At 55.0% G+C, this 17,666-nt stretch overlaps 8 protein-coding genes across 8 annotated transcripts; 3 read left to right on the forward strand and 5 right to left on the reverse strand.

Moving 5' to 3' along the window:
* Nucleotides 1–124: 124 nt before the first annotated feature.
* On the reverse strand, nt 125–672 carry ColSpa_03867 (uncharacterized protein; the record flags this gene model as incomplete). The annotated part of the gene is made up of 2 exons (XM_049270079.1): nt 125–406; nt 457–672. The coding sequence occupies 2 exons, from the start codon at nt 670–672 to the stop codon at nt 125–127; spliced, it is 498 nt and encodes a 165-aa protein (XP_049126036.1).
* Nucleotides 673–2,063: 1,391 nt separating this feature from the next.
* ColSpa_03868 (mitochondrial import inner membrane translocase subunit tim23) lies at nt 2,064–2,848 on the forward strand (the record flags this gene model as incomplete). Its single annotated transcript, XM_049270080.1, has 2 exons — nt 2,064–2,726; nt 2,786–2,848. The coding sequence occupies 2 exons, from the start codon at nt 2,064–2,066 to the stop codon at nt 2,846–2,848; spliced, it is 726 nt and encodes a 241-aa protein (XP_049126037.1).
* Nucleotides 2,849–3,395: 547 nt separating this feature from the next.
* On the reverse strand, nt 3,396–3,735 carry ColSpa_03869 (uncharacterized protein; the record flags this gene model as incomplete). Its single annotated transcript, XM_049270081.1, has 2 exons — nt 3,396–3,632; nt 3,688–3,735. 2 exons carry the CDS (start codon nt 3,733–3,735, stop codon nt 3,396–3,398), a joined length of 285 nt encoding a protein of 94 aa, XP_049126038.1.
* Nucleotides 3,736–5,573: 1,838 nt separating this feature from the next.
* ColSpa_03870 (uncharacterized protein) lies at nt 5,574–6,870 on the forward strand (the record flags this gene model as incomplete). The annotated part of the gene is made up of 2 exons (XM_049270082.1): nt 5,574–6,101; nt 6,388–6,870. 2 exons carry the CDS (start codon nt 5,574–5,576, stop codon nt 6,868–6,870), a joined length of 1,011 nt encoding a protein of 336 aa, XP_049126039.1.
* A 1,141-nt stretch (nt 6,871–8,011) lies between these two features.
* ColSpa_03871 (uncharacterized protein) lies at nt 8,012–10,606 on the forward strand (the record flags this gene model as incomplete). Its single annotated transcript, XM_049270083.1, has 2 exons — nt 8,012–8,309; nt 8,382–10,606. 2 exons carry the CDS (start codon nt 8,012–8,014, stop codon nt 10,604–10,606), a joined length of 2,523 nt encoding a protein of 840 aa, XP_049126040.1.
* A 675-nt stretch (nt 10,607–11,281) lies between these two features.
* Nucleotides 11,282–12,611, reverse strand: ColSpa_03872 (putative exo-1,4-beta-xylosidase bxlB; the record flags this gene model as incomplete). The annotated part of the gene is made up of 2 exons (XM_049270084.1): nt 11,282–11,569; nt 11,628–12,611. 2 exons carry the CDS (start codon nt 12,609–12,611, stop codon nt 11,282–11,284), a joined length of 1,272 nt encoding a protein of 423 aa, XP_049126041.1.
* Nucleotides 12,612–14,891: 2,280 nt separating this feature from the next.
* Nucleotides 14,892–16,711, reverse strand: ColSpa_03873 (putative sterigmatocystin biosynthesis P450 monooxygenase STCB; the record flags this gene model as incomplete). The annotated part of the gene is made up of 4 exons (XM_049270085.1): nt 14,892–15,069; nt 15,138–15,801; nt 15,877–16,006; nt 16,082–16,711. The coding sequence occupies 4 exons, from the start codon at nt 16,709–16,711 to the stop codon at nt 14,892–14,894; spliced, it is 1,602 nt and encodes a 533-aa protein (XP_049126042.1).
* Nucleotides 16,712–17,320: 609 nt separating this feature from the next.
* On the reverse strand, nt 17,321–17,649 carry ColSpa_03874 (uncharacterized protein; the record flags this gene model as incomplete). The annotated part of the gene is made up of 2 exons (XM_049270086.1): nt 17,321–17,547; nt 17,619–17,649. The coding sequence occupies 2 exons, from the start codon at nt 17,647–17,649 to the stop codon at nt 17,321–17,323; spliced, it is 258 nt and encodes an 85-aa protein (XP_049126043.1).
* Between the last annotated feature and the right edge of the window lie 17 nt (nt 17,650–17,666).

Genomic DNA, 17,666 nt, shown 5'->3' on the forward strand with positions numbered 1-17,666 from the left:
TGGACGTTTTGCCCAACAGCCATCCTGGCATCGGCTGCTACATTTTCTCATGCTGAAGCGATGAAGTTTGTTACCACACGACCTAAGTCCCTTCAGAAATGGTTCTGCTCGTCTGATCGGCTGATCAGATGTAAGCACCGCCACGGCTGCCACGACCGTTTTTCCAGACCAAAAAAACAAAAACAACGGTGGCCATCGCAAAACCAAAAGTCACAAATTGCATAGCCTGATCAGCGGTCGCCTTCTTGCAATTGTCCATAAGTCGGCCCATCGTCATTTCTTCGCGCGCAGTCGATCTTTTGACTCGGACAGCTCCCCCGTTGAGTAGAACGTTGTCTGACAGCATATCATACTCCTCCTGGGTTTTGGGGTCGCAAGTCACTCCACGCAACCCAATAGCAAAGGCCTACTTCAACATTAGCGACCACCTATGACATTGGGTATTGTCAGACGTACGATACCACCACCGAGGAGCAACAGTCCACTCAGAGCATCGGCAGCCATGACAACGAGAGCTGGGATAGCGTCAATGAACGCAGAGGCAAGGCCCAGGATAGCCACTGCCAGCCCGAATCCGCCAGCAAATGTTCCATATTTTGTCGTTGTCGGGGCGTCACCAACCACCTGGCCCTTTACAAGATCGACGGATAGACCGATGACAACGATGGCCATGATGCCCTACGCAACGGTCACATATGAGCCATCAAGATATCCGGGGGTATTACGAATTCAGATGCCACGAACCTGGAGGGCCCACACGCCTATGCTGATAAAGTTCAACATCCTTCTTGGTGGTTGGACAATGCTGATGTAATGTAGTCTGTCAGTGATTTGGGCCTTTGTCGGGGCGACTCAATGGCTTTTTTTTTTAAACCGATATGTCAGCCTAAAACTCGAGCAGGTAACATACAAGACAAGAAATGACAAGACAAGGACGATGCCATGACAAGGAAGGGGAATAACATGGCCCGTTATATATTGTGACTCAGTCGAAGACGAGGTTGGTTCACATCATGCGGTGACACTCAATGGGATAGGCAACTAACAGTCAAACGGAGATCTTGGGCGGCCCCCAAGGGCTAAGGCGGCACAGAAACAAGTTTCCCATGCCGCCCCCAAAATTGGTGTGGCACATCAACTGATGTTCCTGCAGGTTTGCGCTTCAAGAAATGAGTTTTGGTGGTCTTTTCGCTGGCGACTTGCAGATCAGGCGATATTTGCTAGGTTCCGATAGGGCGTTTATGCCCATCGTCGTGCCACAAAGAACCCGTCTTCCCCCCCCAGCTTCGAAAGAGGGCTTCGACTTTGCAGCAGACCAGCGGGCATGCGGCAAGCCTCGCTACGATCAAGGATTTCGATATGATTTTGCATAATGGATAGTCTTGGGCTGGTCAACAGACCAGTGTGATGAAAGGCTTCGGTTGGAAGAAGAAATTGATTCAGGGGCGTTTAGGTGCAGGACAGAAACCAACGGTGACCGTCTGCCACGGCTGAGCTGAGAGGACCAACAAACAGCCGCTGGGTGGCCGGGATAAAATGTCGTTGTTTGCTCGTCTAAATTTGGAAATAATATTTCAGGCAACCGCTCTGTCCGTTGCCTGACGTTCGGCCGAGTTTACCCCGGGACATATAGGACAGACACGCCCGTACTGTTGTCACATCATTTTCGAATTCGTCTCTCTCCTCGAGGGGACTGTAATGAAGGGAGTTGGACGCTTAGCTAACATGTCCCCACCTGTCGAATATTGCTGGCTGACTCATCACAAGAGCTTAATGGAACAGCGACGATGAGGTAAGCCGGAGAATCCAAAGTCGAGCCTTCCGAGAGATAGCCGGAATAAGTGGGGGTTCGATTCCAAAGTCGAATGCAGCAAGTTGCACCCGTCACTTTCCACTGCCACTGCACCTCGAACGCACGGTCCAAGTCGCGACTGGTCTGCCCAAATTTTTTCGATAGCTTCCATCATCGGCCTGCTCGCAAGCCCACGCCTCCTGTCCGTCCACACGTCCCAAACTCCGATCCCCGGCTTCATCCCATCCGCCCAACGTCCATAACCTTCGCCATGTCGTCGCTCTGGGATACTCTTTCCGGTCGCAAGTCCTCTCAGAAGGATGCCGGCGCTCCTCAGACCTCTCCCGCCGCCCAAGAACCCACAACCACCTTCAACAGCCCGCCCGCGACCACCACCCAGTTCGACCCTTCAGCAGGATCTGGCGTCGAGTCTTTCCTCCAAAGTTCCGCCTTCGCCGACCCGGCGCAACTACACCCCCTCTCTGGCCTGAACAAGGACACGCTCGAATATCTCTCCCTCGAAGATGCGACCCTGGCTGACGCCCCTGGCCAGTCTGTCCTCCCCTCTCGAGGCTTCACCGATGACCTTTGCTACGGAACCGGTGTCACATACTTGGCGGCCCTGTCGATAGGAGGCGCCTGGGGTCTGCAGGAGGGCCTGAGAAGGTCCGCCAACCAGCCGCCGAAGCTGCGCCTCAACTCGGTGCTCAACGCCGTCACCCGCCGTGGTCCCTTCCTCGGTAACTCGGCCGGTGTCGTAGCCATCACCTACAACCTGTTCAACTCTGGTATCGGCTACTTCAGAGGGAAGCACGACGCCGCCAACACCATCTTGGCCGGCGCGCTCAGCGGAATGGTTTTCAAGAGCACACGGGGTGTGCGGCCCATGCTGATCTCCGGTGGTATCGTGGCCTCCGTGGCTGGTACCTGGGCTGTAAGTTTAGGCCTTTGTAAACTCTGTCGGTTGACATGACGCTAACTTCCCTTCCATAGGTTATTCGCAGCACCTTCTTTTCCGCCCCCGAGCCTGCGCACTCCGAGCGAGCCACCTTGTAATTTTATGACATAAAAAAAACCTCACGAATCATCTTCGTTGAACCCCCCGCCAATAATGAAAGTCCATTACCTCTGCGGACCACAATGGATCCGTGGACGACACCGCTCGCCCGATACGAGCTTCTTCTGTCTGTTGTTTGAGTAGGAAATTTAGAGCGCCTTAGAGGAGTCTTGGGCATTGTGACGAACGATCTCTCCTCTAGCGGACCCGTGTACAGTATTTTAGGAAGGAGCGTTAGAAGACCGCATCACTGGGTGGTAGTGGGCGTTCGGTACCTGTCAACAAAAGACAACATCACACGTTCTTCTCAACCTCTCTAAGAATCACGGCCTGGTTATGATCCCACCTACCATCTGATGGGCACGGAGCTTCACTGACATCCGGTCATATACGAATTTGCATCTATGGTTTAAGTACACCAGACTATCGACAACTCAAACATGCCAACGCCAGTCATAAAGGTATGGCAAGTAAGTACTGTTTGGCGGGTGCACATACATGTTTTCAGTGCTCTCCCACAAGGCCATGGTCTATACCAGCGTCGAATCATACACCAACCCCTTCCTCAACCTGTGGATAGTCTTCCTCCGTCATGTCTTTGTGCTTGAGGCTTTCGGTTCGCTCCACAGGTGCTGCGAGCTTGTCAAAGTCAACAGGCTCGTTGAACAACAAGCCGATGCTGACTTCAGATCCGGCAATTTCCAAAGTCGGGTCTAACAAGGGAACCCTGCCCTCCAGCTTTCGAATATCGGGCAGTAGCTTCTTGAGTTTTACTTGCCAAAGCTGTAGCACGTCAACAACCAACTTACTAGTTATGAGACGAGATGGGCAAACAAACCTTGGCCACAGCAACGGATTTTCCTTCCATCTGGCCCTGTATCTTCATCTTATTAAAGGCGTCCGTGCCGTCGATGTCCGTCAAGTGCTCCTAGCTTTCAGGACTAGCCATAGAACGGCTAGAATCAACAGTCGTATATACCCAAATGTCTTTCTTGGTGCCAAGGTCCTGAATCCAAGTCTGGTACAAGGTGGCTGCAGCTCTTCGCGGAGGGCTCGGGTAGGACTGAAAGACCTTTTCGATTCTGAGAAGATAGTGTTGCCGCACATCTGCCCAACCGTCGTCCTCTAAGCCTGTCATGGAGGCATAATCCACCTCTATTCGTTTTGTAAAGGCGCCAAAGCCCATCCACCTGGGCCAAGCTGATTCTTGTGAGACTACATGCCCTGTCATGTCAAGGTGGACGAGGATGATGTTGAGACACTCGCTAGCGAGAAGCGGAGAGGCACGGAAACTTGACAGTCTGATTTGGGCAACGTGTTGGGCCTGCGTTGCAAAGCTTAGTATGACTCCCTATTTGGCCAAGGGGTGGACGGCCATGTGCGATATTGTCAAACCTTTTCTTTAAGCCAGTAGCCGTTGCGGATTGACTGCAATTCACACTTGGGCTTTCTGGTGTCCACGAAGCTGAAAGGTCCACCTACCAGAACCAGGGGTTCGTCTTCAGAGGCGTAGTCGGCAACCTCCACATCCAGGCACTCATGCAGGGCCAACAGCTGGTGGTCTGATAACGATCGGATCGATGATTGTAATTCGTTGTGCCGCAAAACCAAGGATTCATTGAGGTGCTGTGTTTCTCTGGGGAGCGGTCCCGAGACGTCGCCGGGCAAAAATATGTATCCGCCGAGATTGTGGGACACGTAGATTCCTCCTCCGGGTGATGACCATGGCCTGTAGTCGTGAAATTGAACGTGTCGTGACCTTGCTCGCACATTGTCCAGCTCGAGGTCGATAAGCCTGTCTGCAAGTATCCGGATTGCCGGAGCCGGTTCCATCACGAATGGTTATGGCTCAAGTGTCGGCTGGTGATATGCTAAGCCGAGATGATTCAAGTAAGAGAGAAAGCAAGGTCGCAGACGGAGATGGTGTTTGGTGTAAAAGCTGGCGGCCGGCCCTTTGTTCAAGGTAGGTGCCCTGCAAGGGTCCTGCAAGACCGAATTTACCAGCTGCCTCAGACCCGATGCTGACTTCACCTTCTCCTTTAATCAAACCTTTAATTCGAAAAAGCTGGGCAACAAGACGCGCTTCTCCAAAACCTTCTTCTCGTTACACCACGTCTGTACCAAGTACCGTCAACATGTGTGGATGTTGGCCACTTTCGAAGGCTCATTACGACAATGAAGATCCACCACTCGTGTATCGGCACGTTTGGGACGGCCAGAGATACGTCATGGAGCTTGTAAGTCGGATGTTTCTTACTGTCTTGCTATTTCTCCCCCATTCGCTCGACAGCATGTTTGAGCATTGATGACGGCCTGCCCTTACCCGACTTTATCCATCATCTCCGAATTTTGTAGACACCTCGACAAGTTTTCTCATCGTCTCACTAAAGTGAGCGGCTGGTGTAAGCCGCAGATATTGAGCCGCAGCGGGTTATCGTGCGGTTGGGTGAAGGAGATCAAAGGGGCTCTCGCAATGGACTAGAGCACAAATCTTCCCCTCCTTCCATCTTTGGAACAACTTCACCCTTTACTCATCCACCCAAGGATGAGGAATGAGGTGGAAGAACTCATATCATCCGGCCTTTCACCCATAAAAGCCTGCCATCTACGGAGGTCTGGATTCTTCCCCTGGATTGGATTTTGCTCCTCGAAACAAAACGAGCCAGACCCTCGAGAGAAACGCCGTCAACGCCTAAGTTCTAATCGAAAACTGCCACATTCGACATGAAGTCCCCGAAAACAAGGTCGGCTGCCAACAACACCGGCCCCCGCCAGGTGCGCTTCAAGAACGACAACAGTAGCCACAGTACCTCCTACCAAATCACCCAGGAAACCGACACCTCGACCGCTCCTGCCTTCAGTGGCACCGTGGACGAGCCCGGTGAAGACATCGGTGTTTTTATCCACACTTCAACTAACCCCTCCGCCTCAGTCAATTTTGACCACAACGTCCCTGCTGCCACTCCTCACTTCGGTCAGGCGCCTCACCCGCACATCAACCCGTTCATTCCCCACAACTCGGTCCATCACGGCTTCGTCGGCGAAACAAACGCCTTTGCACCTTTCAGCAAATACAACCCGTACGGCCTCCAGGCTCCTCAACACGTCAACATGGCCGACTACCAGAATGTCGCCCCTCCTGCTGGTGGACTTCACTTCCAGCCGCCTGTCCCAGACACCACCCACGGCGTCATGCAGCACATCTACGTGCCTCGCTTTGACAACGGCATGCCTCCCGGCGCTGTTTATCATGTCGGTCTCCCTCAAGCCCAGGTCTTCCCGTTGACTCCTCTTGTTGCTCCGCGAGCAACTCCAGTCCTTATTGGCCCACCTTTTTTTTTTGTTCAGTATTATGCAAGTAGCCAACAACCTGTACGCTGATTCTGTTCGATGTTTCGGATGTCTTCTGAACCAAGCGGCTCATGAGATGGTTTGAGAATTTTGGTTTTCGTCGGTGACTGGGCGTCTCGTTCTCATCTCACTTTGCTCGTCCAGTCTTTTTCAGAGTCTTGTGCTGACTTCAGATCTTTAGCAACAGCCTGCCAACAATGTCACGTATATTGGCCAGGCTCCTTCGAACCCCCACTTCGTCATGGCCCAGCAGCCAGTCATGCAGCCCGGTATAGCTATTCCAAGCCAGCCCATCATGCTCCAGGCTCCCTCTGTTGCCATGAACGCTCCCTCCATGTTCCAGGGTGCTCCCCCCATGGGTATGCAGATACCGGGCGGCTGTGGTGTCCCGGTCTTTGCAGGTAATGCTCACCTTCCTCCCGATGTCACCGGATTCGGCAGAACCGCTGGCGAGATTGCTTTGGAGCAAGCTCAGTTCGCCCATGCGAACGGTCTTTTTGAGCCCCAAGACTTCAAACCCGCTGATGACGACCCGTCCCGTTACTATCCTGTTCGAGAGGTTGACGGTAACTGGACCCAGCGCAATCGTTTCACTATTGACAACCTTGGCGACTGCCGCTGGTACATCACCAACGAGGGATATTTCTACGCCGTCCGTCTGCCCAATTAGATGAAACGTTTGATCAGGGTAGGTCTGTCCGAACCGAGGTCTAGAGCATGATGCACTAACATTCAGCGAGGCCACCCAGCCCGAGATGCCATGGCGTGGAGGTCTTCGATGATAGTGCGGTACAAACTCGCTTGTAAGCTCTCATATAGAGGAAATGAGATGTAAACACTGACAGCGGTAGACGAGTTCAACTTTTTGGCACACTCTCCTTAGGTCCGACGCTTCCCTGTTTAGAGGTCTCTTGAGGTACCCCATCGTTACCACTCAGTCCATCAAGGTAGGCCCACCGGAACCAAGTGCTCTTTTCTCGAAAATGATACAAAAGTAGAAGCTGGTTACTACGGAAATGATTCCCACTTTACGAGAACGGCTGGTGGAATCACTATTGGTGGATAGGAGGTTGACTTTGGATGGTCGGGTTGGGAGACTGGAGAGCTTTTATTTCCTATGGCCACAGGTCACGCAGTACTTGCGATGATCAGTTGTCGTGTTGAATGTGTCAGAGACTGGGGGTGGATTTCAATAGGTGGTTTGGAAGTAGATCAACATTTCTACGCAGAGGGCCATTGCTGATCTCTCCGGAGAAGTCAGAAGCCCTCTCACACCAATCCTAAACAAATCGCACCCTTCAAGAAACAGATTTGAGCCTTGTCCATGGAAACCAAAGCACAAAAAAAATGGTGATTTTGCCCTTTTAGTTTGTAGATCGCCCTCTTATCTTGACGGTCAAATTGGGCTGGATATCGTCTGGCGCTTACATTTGCTAGACTACCTTAGTCTGAGGAAACAGTATAACACAGCCGCAAGTGGCCTTCAAACAATTGCCCTCGTTCCTGTTATGTACATACGAAATAATGAGGATCCTAAAGCGTTGGGAGAAACTTTTGGGCCGCACTTTCCTAAACTTGATGGTCTAACCTTTTGACTCTCCTTCACCTTGCCCTTTCTCCACGCTAACGTTTTCTTCGGTCACAGAACGCCCTAGTGGTCTCTCCTTCAGCTTTTTCCTCTGTCATCCTTTTACACGCTCGATCTCGAGTATAGTCAACGACCTTCATTATAGCTTGCGTCGATGACTAGAGTTGATCTACTTTGCAGAATTTCTGACCGGGCCACCTAGACAATCAACCAAACCACCGCCATGACGCGCAAGACCCGGAGTTCTACCATCTGCGAGTGGGCTCTTGGGGTAAGCGTTGAAGAGTATTGCAACTATGTCGACCGACGCAGAAGCAGAAAGTCCAGCGGCAGACAGCGCATCAGCGTCGAGATCTCAACCGACGACGAGTCTGAAGAAGACACCGTTAAGATTACGTACCCTCGCGCCAACCTCAGCAAGAACTCCAATACCCAATTTTCCGGTATCAAGAAGGTCCGCTTCGACAAGCTGGCGCCAAAGTCTGCGATGAGGACGGCCGACTCGGACGCTAACTCTGAAGGTGATTCTAAACCCCAATCGGTCTGCAATTAGCAGGGCTATGTAAGAGAACAGCTGAAACTAAACACTACAGAAAAAGACAAGAAGAAACCAGCCAAGGTTGAGGACACATCCGAGTCCGAGTCAGAGTCCAAATCGAAGAAGAAAGGAGACAAATCAGCCAAGAAGAACAAGAAGGTAGTAGAATCTTCATCAGAAAGCGAGGAGACCGAAACTGAGACGACAGAGACCGATACCGAGACGGATGAGAGCGAGGAAGAGGCACCGTCGCCATCTAAGAAGAAGAAGAAGGACGTTGACGCTTCTAAGAAGCAAGAAAAGACAAAGGACACCAAGAAGCCCTCGAAGAAGAGCATTGACAATACCGCTTCGGGCGACGTCGAGCTGAACAACGTTGGCCCTTCCAACAATGGGGGAAGAGAGAAGGATGCAAGTAAAAGGAAGGAGAAACACAAGAACGTCGACGAGACCCGGAAGCTGAGGCCCGAGGCAGCTTTGTCTCCGCACTTGCGTCGGCCCAATCTCATCATGCCGGTCCGCGCCGAGGTCCTCCAGGTCGAGCACACCATCGAGGGCGTCGAAGACCCCCGACCCAACGCCTTCCACGATCCTCAGCATGGTGTTGTCCGTGTCTACCACGGTCCAGCTTACGGCAACCCGTACGGAATGTTGTATCCTGCCCGCAACCCGAACAAGGCTCCTTTGCCTGTGGGCGTACCCCATCCCCTGGAGAACCCCTACTTTCACGGATTCGCTAACACCACAAACCCCGGAGACAATCACTTCAGAGGCCAGTCGCCGTGGGGCGCCGTCCCAGTAACCTGTATGCCTGGAGGGCCGCCCGTTATGGCGCCGGTCGACCCGACGCAGACGCAGATGCAGATGCCGTCGTGGTGGGCTCCCATGTCTCCAACAAAGGCCGGCTGGCCGAAGGGATCTCCGAAGCCCGTTATGTCGGGAGCTATCCAAGGTGATGGGGGATCTACTGGCGCCGTGAACAAGGATAAAGGATGGGATACCAATGTTGGACCTCGGCAGAACAAGACCCCTTCTCCTCTAACAAAGCCAGCCAGTCCCAACAAAGTTGCTCCTGCCTCCCCTATCAATATCAATCTGACAGTGAACCCGAACACTCCCTGGGCTGCCTTCGCCGGCGACAATGGCAAGAAGTCCACTCCGGATAAGAACGGACAACAAACAAGTGGCGGTGGATCCAATGGAAGCAAAAAGTCATGGGGATCGAAGAAAACAACAGATTGGAAACCGATCGCCAGTGGCCAACACCCGGATCTTGGATGGGGCACTCCCACGAAGAGCCATGGAAGCACCAAGGGAAGCAATTCAGCCTGGGCGCAGACAGGCGGCGCAAACAACGATCACTGGGGCGCGGGTGGCGGCAACGGAAGTAACAGTGGATGGAACACTTCGGGCAACGGCCAGAACAACGATGCTCAAGCAACTTTTGGAGGTGATGGCTGGACAACGACGAATGATACCACCTGGGGTGGCTCGAACAACAATCAAGCGGCGGCCATGCACGGAGACGGATGGGGGGCGTCTAATGACCAGTCGGGCGATGCTTGGGTCAATACCGGGGGCAAGTACAACAACTGGTCAACGGGCTCGAATCACTCCGGCTCGAAGAAGTCAAACAGAAGCCAGCATGGCAGCAGCAGCAACCGCGGCCCAAGCGGCCAAACACAGCCGGCTACCGATTGGGATGGGCAGGGCAACAATGTCGGCTACTCGGGGCATACCGCCTCGAATGGCTCGAACAAGTCTAACAAGTCCAAGAAGAACACGCCGCCGCCCTCTACCAACGGCGGCTGGGACAACAATGCCGGTCCTACCACCAACAGCCCTGTGGGTGACTATTCCAACAAGAGCAATCGATCCAAGCACGATGCCAAAAAGGCGTCCAACAACGGCGACGAGTGGGCCACGAACAGCACCTCGGCTTGGACCACCGACAACAACGCCGTGCCGACGAACAACAACAGCCCGAACAACTCCCATACGTCGAAGAATAACTCGAACAGCGGAGGCAAGGGCGACGACCAGTGGTTAACGGCGGGTGGCGGTGCCGGATGGGGTCCCGAGACCACGAGCGGCGACAACTGGAACCCGACCGCCACAGAGATGAGCAAGGCGTCGAGTGGCAGCAAGAGCATGCCAGGCGCCTGGGACAACACTCCCCCTGGTTTGACACGTCTATGGCCCAGTCGACTGGCGGTGCGGCGGATAACTGGTGAAGCTGGTGTCGATGCCGGAGCTCAACCGAAGCTGACCAAGCGATAGACATTTGGCGGAGGAAAAGGGGGCTTGTGTTAATGAATGGCAGTTTAAGAGGGCACGCAAACGGGGTTGCTTGCGTCGGATGTTCTCGACCCCCTTGCCTCGGACGCGGTTCCGAGGTTCGAGGATATCGTTCTTTTTGAGATTGCATCACTTGAGGCGAGACGAGTGGCAGAGCGCTACCGGGAGATGTATTCGGGGACAGGGAAATATGGCGTTAGGCAGCATGAGAGACGGGGTTCATTCACATTAGGTTTAGAGATTTACCATGCGGACGCGAGAGTGACGGGCCGTGATATCGGGCGCTTCTCCTGGGAGTCGGGTCAGCCGAGAACGAAAGAGTTTCGAGCCAGAATCAGACATAGACCATTGACAACGAAACCATTTGTGCCGACCTGAAAAGAGTGGACATTTTGCCAATTTGCTGCAATCTACAGGACGTGTGCTACCTAAAGCCATGACCGCCCGTGATCCAACACGAGAGACGTCCCATGGGGAATGAGACGAGCCAGTCGCGGGAGCATCTGGGAATCAAAAGAGAACAAAAACGATTTGAGGATACTAGACAGGGTTGCGATGCGAATCAAAAGTCAGCGCCGAACACACGAAGGTCGTCAACGAGCGAAGCGCCGTCCCAAAGAAACGCCTCCGCGGCTAAACTCCGCCAAAGCGCGCCTTCTACTCCTCCTCGTCGCTCGACTCCTCCTCCGAGGCCTCCTCGAGCCACTTGATGAAGGGCTCGGCGGCCTTGCGGACCTTCTTGGAGGTGGACAGGTCAGTGTACTTCTTGCTGGCCTTGCTGCCCCACTTGACGGCGACCTCCTCACTGAGCAGGTCGTGGTTGTAGTACAGCTGGAGGATCTTGACAATCTGGTTGTAGATGTCTGGGTGGTCCTTGCCGAGCTGGCCGATGAGGCGCTCGGTACCGCCGAGAAGGGCCTTCTCGTGGCGGTCAGAGGTGATGAACTAGGGGAGGCAGGTCAGTAAGGGGGTCAAACATCACGGATGACGAGAGTGAACGAACCTGCTTCATCATGCCGGCGCGCTTGGGGATCTGGGCGACAATGTTCTCGTCAAAGATGGTCTGGACCAGGACGAGCACGGCGCGGTGCTTGGTCTCGATGCCGAGCTCCTTGGCCTTGACAAAGATGTCGATGGAGTCGACCTTGTCGATGCTGCCCTTGGAGGAGGCCTCGTCCTGAATCCAGGTGCCGAACTCGTCGTAGACGGTGTTGCCGGCGGCCTCACCGTCCTCGTCCTCGTCGTCGCCAATGTTGAGCTTCTGCTTGAACTCGCCAGGGAGCTGGGCCTGGCGGGCCTTGACGGCCTCCTCGCTCATGTCGACGGCCCACTCGTGCTCCTGCGTCTCGAGGTTATCGATCTCAGGGGCCTCCTTCTTCATCTTCTCCAACTCGTCGTCGCTACCAACATCCTGGTCGTCGGCGTCGTTGGACCCATTCTCGGATCCCTCGCCGCCGCTTCCGCTTCCCTGGCCGTTCTCCTTGTTGGCGCCGTTGGCCTTCGCGCGGCGGGCGGCCTTGCGCTCGGCCTTGTCCTTCTTGCCCTTCTTCGGCTGGTTCTTCAAGATGTAACCGCTGAGCTTCAGGCGGAGATCGACCTCGGAGCGCTGGCCGCAGGCCTTGCAGTCGAGAAGGATACGTCCGTCCTTGATGTTGACGTCGGTCTCGGGGTTCTTGCACTTCTTGCAGAGAACGAACTTGTTGATGAAGCCGTCGAGGTGGTCCTGCAGCTTGGCGGCATTGTGGGAGCCGTTGATGATCCAGCGGTCGTCGGCGGGGTCGACGTTGGTCTGGGCACCGAGCTCGAAGCCGAAGTACTTGATGACATAGGCACCGGGACGGGCGAGGGACTGAGCAACGCTGCTCAGGTTGACGACAACGGTCTTGATGCCGTTGCCCTTGCCCTCGATCTTGGTGACAATCTTCTCCATCTTGTAGCGATAGAAAGCGTCCTTGACATCGCGACGAACGTTGATGAGGGAAGCCATGATTGCGGTATTGATAGTGGGACGACTGAAGAGTCTTGTTGGGAAGTTATTGGTATAGAAGGCTGGTTAGAGTGGGAAGTAATGGGCTCGCGAAGCTGGTGGTGCAGTCGGTTGAGCGGACGGGTAGCATGAAGAAGCCGGAAGGTCGTTGGTTATGATCGGAATCGACGGTATGGCGACGAGGCTGGTTCGGGGAGGAGCAAGAAGGCGGACTCAATGCTCAAGGGTTTTTTTGATGGACATGTGGTAAAGCGAGACTGGATCGTCTTTGCTGTCGAGAATTCATGAACTCCTCTGGGTAACGGGATTTCAACCGACGGAACTGATGTTGGGGCTACAAGGTTTCCGCGCTATGCGAAATGATTGCAGCTTGGGGACAAAGTGTCTGAAGACGGTGGTATTGTCGTGCTGATACATAAACTGCTATGTGCCGTGTACCGCGTGAGGGTGTCGTTGTATGTTCAACTCTCGCGGGGGTGAGGACTCGGTGGTCGTTAACGCTGCGAGAGAGGATGCTGCTGGTGTACGGTTGCTGACGATACTGTGTTGTGTTTGGGCGAAGGTGGCGATATTTTCTCAGGAGGAGAGGGGGAGCAGAGGTTTTGTACGGGTTGCAGAGTTTACCGCGAGCGGGCACGACGTGCAGATGATGCCTAAGCAGGGCGGTGAAGTGGGAACTGCGCAAGGTGGGTTTAAGATAATTGCGATATGTGCTCGATGGATCTCCGAGCGGAGGGTTTTTGTGCGGTTTTTTTTCTTTCTTGTGGGTGGAAAGAGGAGAAAACGGAGGTGACTGGGTAGTGGGCGAAGAGTTTTGAAAAAAAAAGGTTGGAGTGGAGTGTGGTGGGAGGAGGCGAGAGACAGGAACAGGACAGAGAGTCAGGACATTTGGAGACACATGAAAAACGGTTTTAGAAAAAAAAAATTGCTTAACAATGGGCCGAGCACTGGTACGTTGCTACCTACTTAGGCAACGAACTGCCAATTACAGCACCCGGTCCTGCCAATACAGCTGCCTCAGCGCACCCTATTCACTATAGGGGCCCTTTGTCGAGGATGTACAACGTAGAGTACCTACCACCTACCTACCTACCTTGCCGAGACCGAGGCTGCGGGCGGGAAGTTTGGCGGCCTGGCAGCCTGGCGGGCCCCTGCCTTGTGCCTGTCAATGGCGCGCCACCCTCTAAACTCTGGAGCAAGCCGCCTCTGGGACTTAAGTCCGACTCGGAGGTCGTCGCGGTCTTTGTCGGTTGCCCCACGCGCGCCACCGGACCAGTCCAGTGCCTAGAATGCACCACGCACCACTCTTGGACAATATGCAGCCCAACCAACCCACTTGCTGCCCTGGCCCCTCCCGATTCATTTGGCCTCACTCCAAATGTTACTCTGCGCCCTGTGCGGTTTTCCATACATTGCTTGAAAACCAACCCCGCACTCCAAAGACGACATCAGCCCAGCCCGTGTACATGTGTTGCCCATCTGGTTCTTGCAGCTCTTTTCGATGTTTCATAGGCGGATGTGTCTCTCCCCACCCCGCCCAGCTTGGAAAACTGTCAGGCAACACTTGAGACGAGGTAAGGGGCGAGGCTTCTTGAATGACATTCAAAGGGAAACTGCGACAGCTCCGTGCCAGGGCACGGACTATCAAGCAGCGTGTTCCCCCGCCTCAGGAAGCGCAAATCCTACAGCAAATGTGTGAGCTTCAGGACGGTGACACTGGGACGGGATACAAAGGAAACAACAAGCGACCAAACGAACATGGGCGAAATCCCATTTGCCATCACCTGTGGGCCAGCCAAATCACATTTCAGCTTTGTAGGTACCATACGCACCCGCAGTCGCAGTCTGCAGCCCGCACGCCATTGCTCGCCTCGCCTCGCCTAACACCGGCCAACCAAGCCGGGCCACTCACTGCAAGTCATCCTTCACTTACAACTTGGCCTGGCAGGGCGGGAGGGGCCAGGCTGCCTGAGTCGTTCACGTAACCATTTCTGGCCCCAGTGAGGCCAAACGGGGTAGCATTTCTTAAGTCACTGTTCATTGGCCAACGTGCTTGTGAGGTTCTATTGTCGTTGTTGAGCTAGACAGGAGCATGCCAAGTTGTCTCATCCGTCACGAGGCACGATCCCTTTTTATTATTCACGTTTCTTCCCCAGATGCACCCCGTGTTTTTTATCAAGAGTGTTCAAACGCTTGAAGGAACGCCTAGCCGTTGGCTATCCGATTCTCTGGCAATGAACGCCTTCTGTTTCATATCCTCCTATTCATAGCCAAAAGGCACTATTCTTGTTTCTCACCAACAGGGACAAACTGCAGCAAACACCTCTGGCCCAGCGGCCGCGATGAGATGAGCTGGTCCGACATGGCCATCGACTCCGCCGTCATCGACCTCTCGGGGAGCGTCGTGTATCGGGAGTAGATGTCCGCCAGGAGCGTCTTCATCTCGGCGAGTGCTAGACTACACGAACTGAAATCAGCGACGAGCGCTCTCACTTGCACATAAGGGGACAGGCACGAGCAACTCACTGCTTTCCAACACAGCCCCTGCCTCCGTTGGCAAACGCAAACATGAGCCGCTTCCTCTCGGCGTCACCCGTCGCCTCCATCCACCTGTTCGGATCAAACACGTCGGGCTCGGGAAACACTTCCTCGTTGATGCGGTGGACAGAGTACGCCTGGCAACTGACAACAGTCCCCTCCGGGATGGAATACCCGTCAATGGTCCGCCCGCCCCGGGGCACGTACCGCGGCAGGGACATGGGTATGGCGGGGAAGCACCGCAGGCCCTCCTGCACAACGGCATCCAGGAACGGCAGCCTGTCGAACGCCGCGGCGCCCGCGGCCCCGGCGTTCTCCCTCAGCTCCCGCCGCAGCGCCTCCTGGAACCGCAGCGAACGCGGCTGCGAGAGCTCCCACATGAGGAAGCACAGCCCGTCGCCCGTCGTGTCGATGCCCGCCGCCATGTGGTCGAGGCACTCGCCCGCCATGTCGAGCTGATCCAGCCCCTGCTGGCCGCCGCTCGACTTCTCGTGCAGCCGGCTCAGAAGCGTGAACGAGGCCGGGTCGAGCTTCTTGCTGGACTCGATGACGAAGGTGTCGGCGAGGGGCGTCTCGCGCGGCTTAGCGAAGAGGTAGAGGATCCTGGAGAGGAGCTTGTGCAGCGTAGGGCTGTAGTGCTGGACGAGGCGGTCTGCGCGACGGGCGAAGACGGGAGTATTAGTCCGATCAGTGATCATTGCGCATGGCCTTGGGTGTTACTACTCACTCTGCAGGCTGTCATCGGCGGCGACCTGATGCATCATCTCCTCATCCGCCTCGTTCTCGAGGCAATTACTGCCGTACGGGTGGAACAGGTGATGTGTGACGCAGTCGCAAGCGTACGAGTGAAGACTCATCTAGCGGGGAGACGGCGGTCAATGGACCCGTCCAACGGAAGTGTTGCTTTGTTGCTGCAAGGCATCCCGACTTACAAAGATGTCGTGGCTCTTGCCTACGGACGCCTCGCATCGGTTGATGAACCGTTGCGACCTCTCCTGGATCCCGCTCAGGGGCGCCGGCCGCAGGACGTTGCTGTTCGCGTACCGGTCTGCGATGATTCTCTTCCGCTTCGCGTGCTGGCGACATGGTAAGCTGATTTCCTTCTGCTTTTCAAGTCGAATCATAATCATGACGCCCCGGGGGGGCGTACATCTTCCTTGTTCAGCGTTGTGAACATGGTCCTGAAAATGTAAGCGAATGCCGCCTTCATCAAACACAATGCCCATCACACACCTCCGTCCATAGACTCTGAACAGGTCGTAAAACTCCGTCTTGTCGTAGCCGCTGCCGCCAGAGCAGTAAATCTCCTTGACGGCCTCGTAGGAGGTGAAGCAGGCCTCGTTCGGCGCGACCCGGACGACCGGGCCATACTTTTGGTGCAGGCCGTGGACGTATCTCGTCCTGTTGGCGCGCAGCTCGTGCCATTTCAGGACGAGGGACGTGAAGGCCGATATCCGCGGGCCGGGCACTTTCCACAGCGGCGACGAGACGCAGCGGACGAGGTAGACTGCGACGAGCACGGCGGAGGCCGCTCCGAGGAATAGGGGAGAAAGCAGCAACATCTTGCGGTTTTCCTCCTCCGGTAAAAGGGAATGCCTCGTCCGTCAAAAGAAAGTGAGAGGCGCAACAGGGAGTCCAAAAAGGCAGACCGTTGAGTCGTGGGCGACGCCGGGGCCTCTTATCAGCTCCGGCCCGGGGACGATAGCGCTGGCTCAATCAAATGGTTTCGATTCGTAAATGGCCAAGCGCCGGCGCCGATAGGGGAGCCCGAGGGATGGGTTTTAGGTAACAGGAACCCACTGCGAACCCCAAACGAGGGGTGAGGGGCACTGTCACAACACCGATTACCCCTCCATACCTGGCCTCGGACGCAGAGGGGATAGGGGTGGTGACAGTGTCGTGGAGTTTGGCTGCAAAAGTCTCTTCGCTGCCTGCTTCTCAGAAGGCATTTGAGCAAAAGTACGAAGAGAGAGGTTGTGACAGTTTCTGGATTCAACTCATGGTTCCTCTACGCCGTCGCCGCCCGCCCGCCCGCCCGCTGCCTTTCATCCAGGCCCCAAGCCAAGACCAACTAACGCCCCGCCAGTCTCTGCAACCCAACTCCAGCCCCGGATCATACAAGTACAGCCGTCATTTCATAGTAGCAGCTCACGCAACAAGCCGGCAGCTCCTCACAGCTCGTCCCGCCTCTTAGTACCCTGTGTCGTCTTGTCATTGGAACTGCCTCCGCCAAACAAGCCGCTCAACCAAGACATACCAGGAATGGACACCGTTCCCGCCGGGGGGTACTCCTTGCCGTTGACCGTGACCTTGGGCGTGCAGGTGCACCACTGGTCCTCGGGCACGCCGCTGAGAGCCGCGGGGATGTGCGCGCCGCAGCCGCGCCAGGTCGCCTTTGCTGGTTAGGGGGTCGCGCGTTAGTGACTATTGCAAGTCTGAGCTGTATGAGTAGCTTGGGGTTCGTCTTACAGCAGGTCGAGCAGGTGACTCCGAAGCACATCTTGAAAATGAGAAAAA

Source organism: Colletotrichum spaethianum (genome assembly GCF_022836535.1).
Source record: "Colletotrichum spaethianum MAFF 239500 DNA, contig08, whole genome shotgun sequence".
In the NCBI taxonomy this organism is placed as follows: Eukaryota; Fungi; Ascomycota; class Sordariomycetes; order Glomerellales; family Glomerellaceae; genus Colletotrichum; species Colletotrichum spaethianum.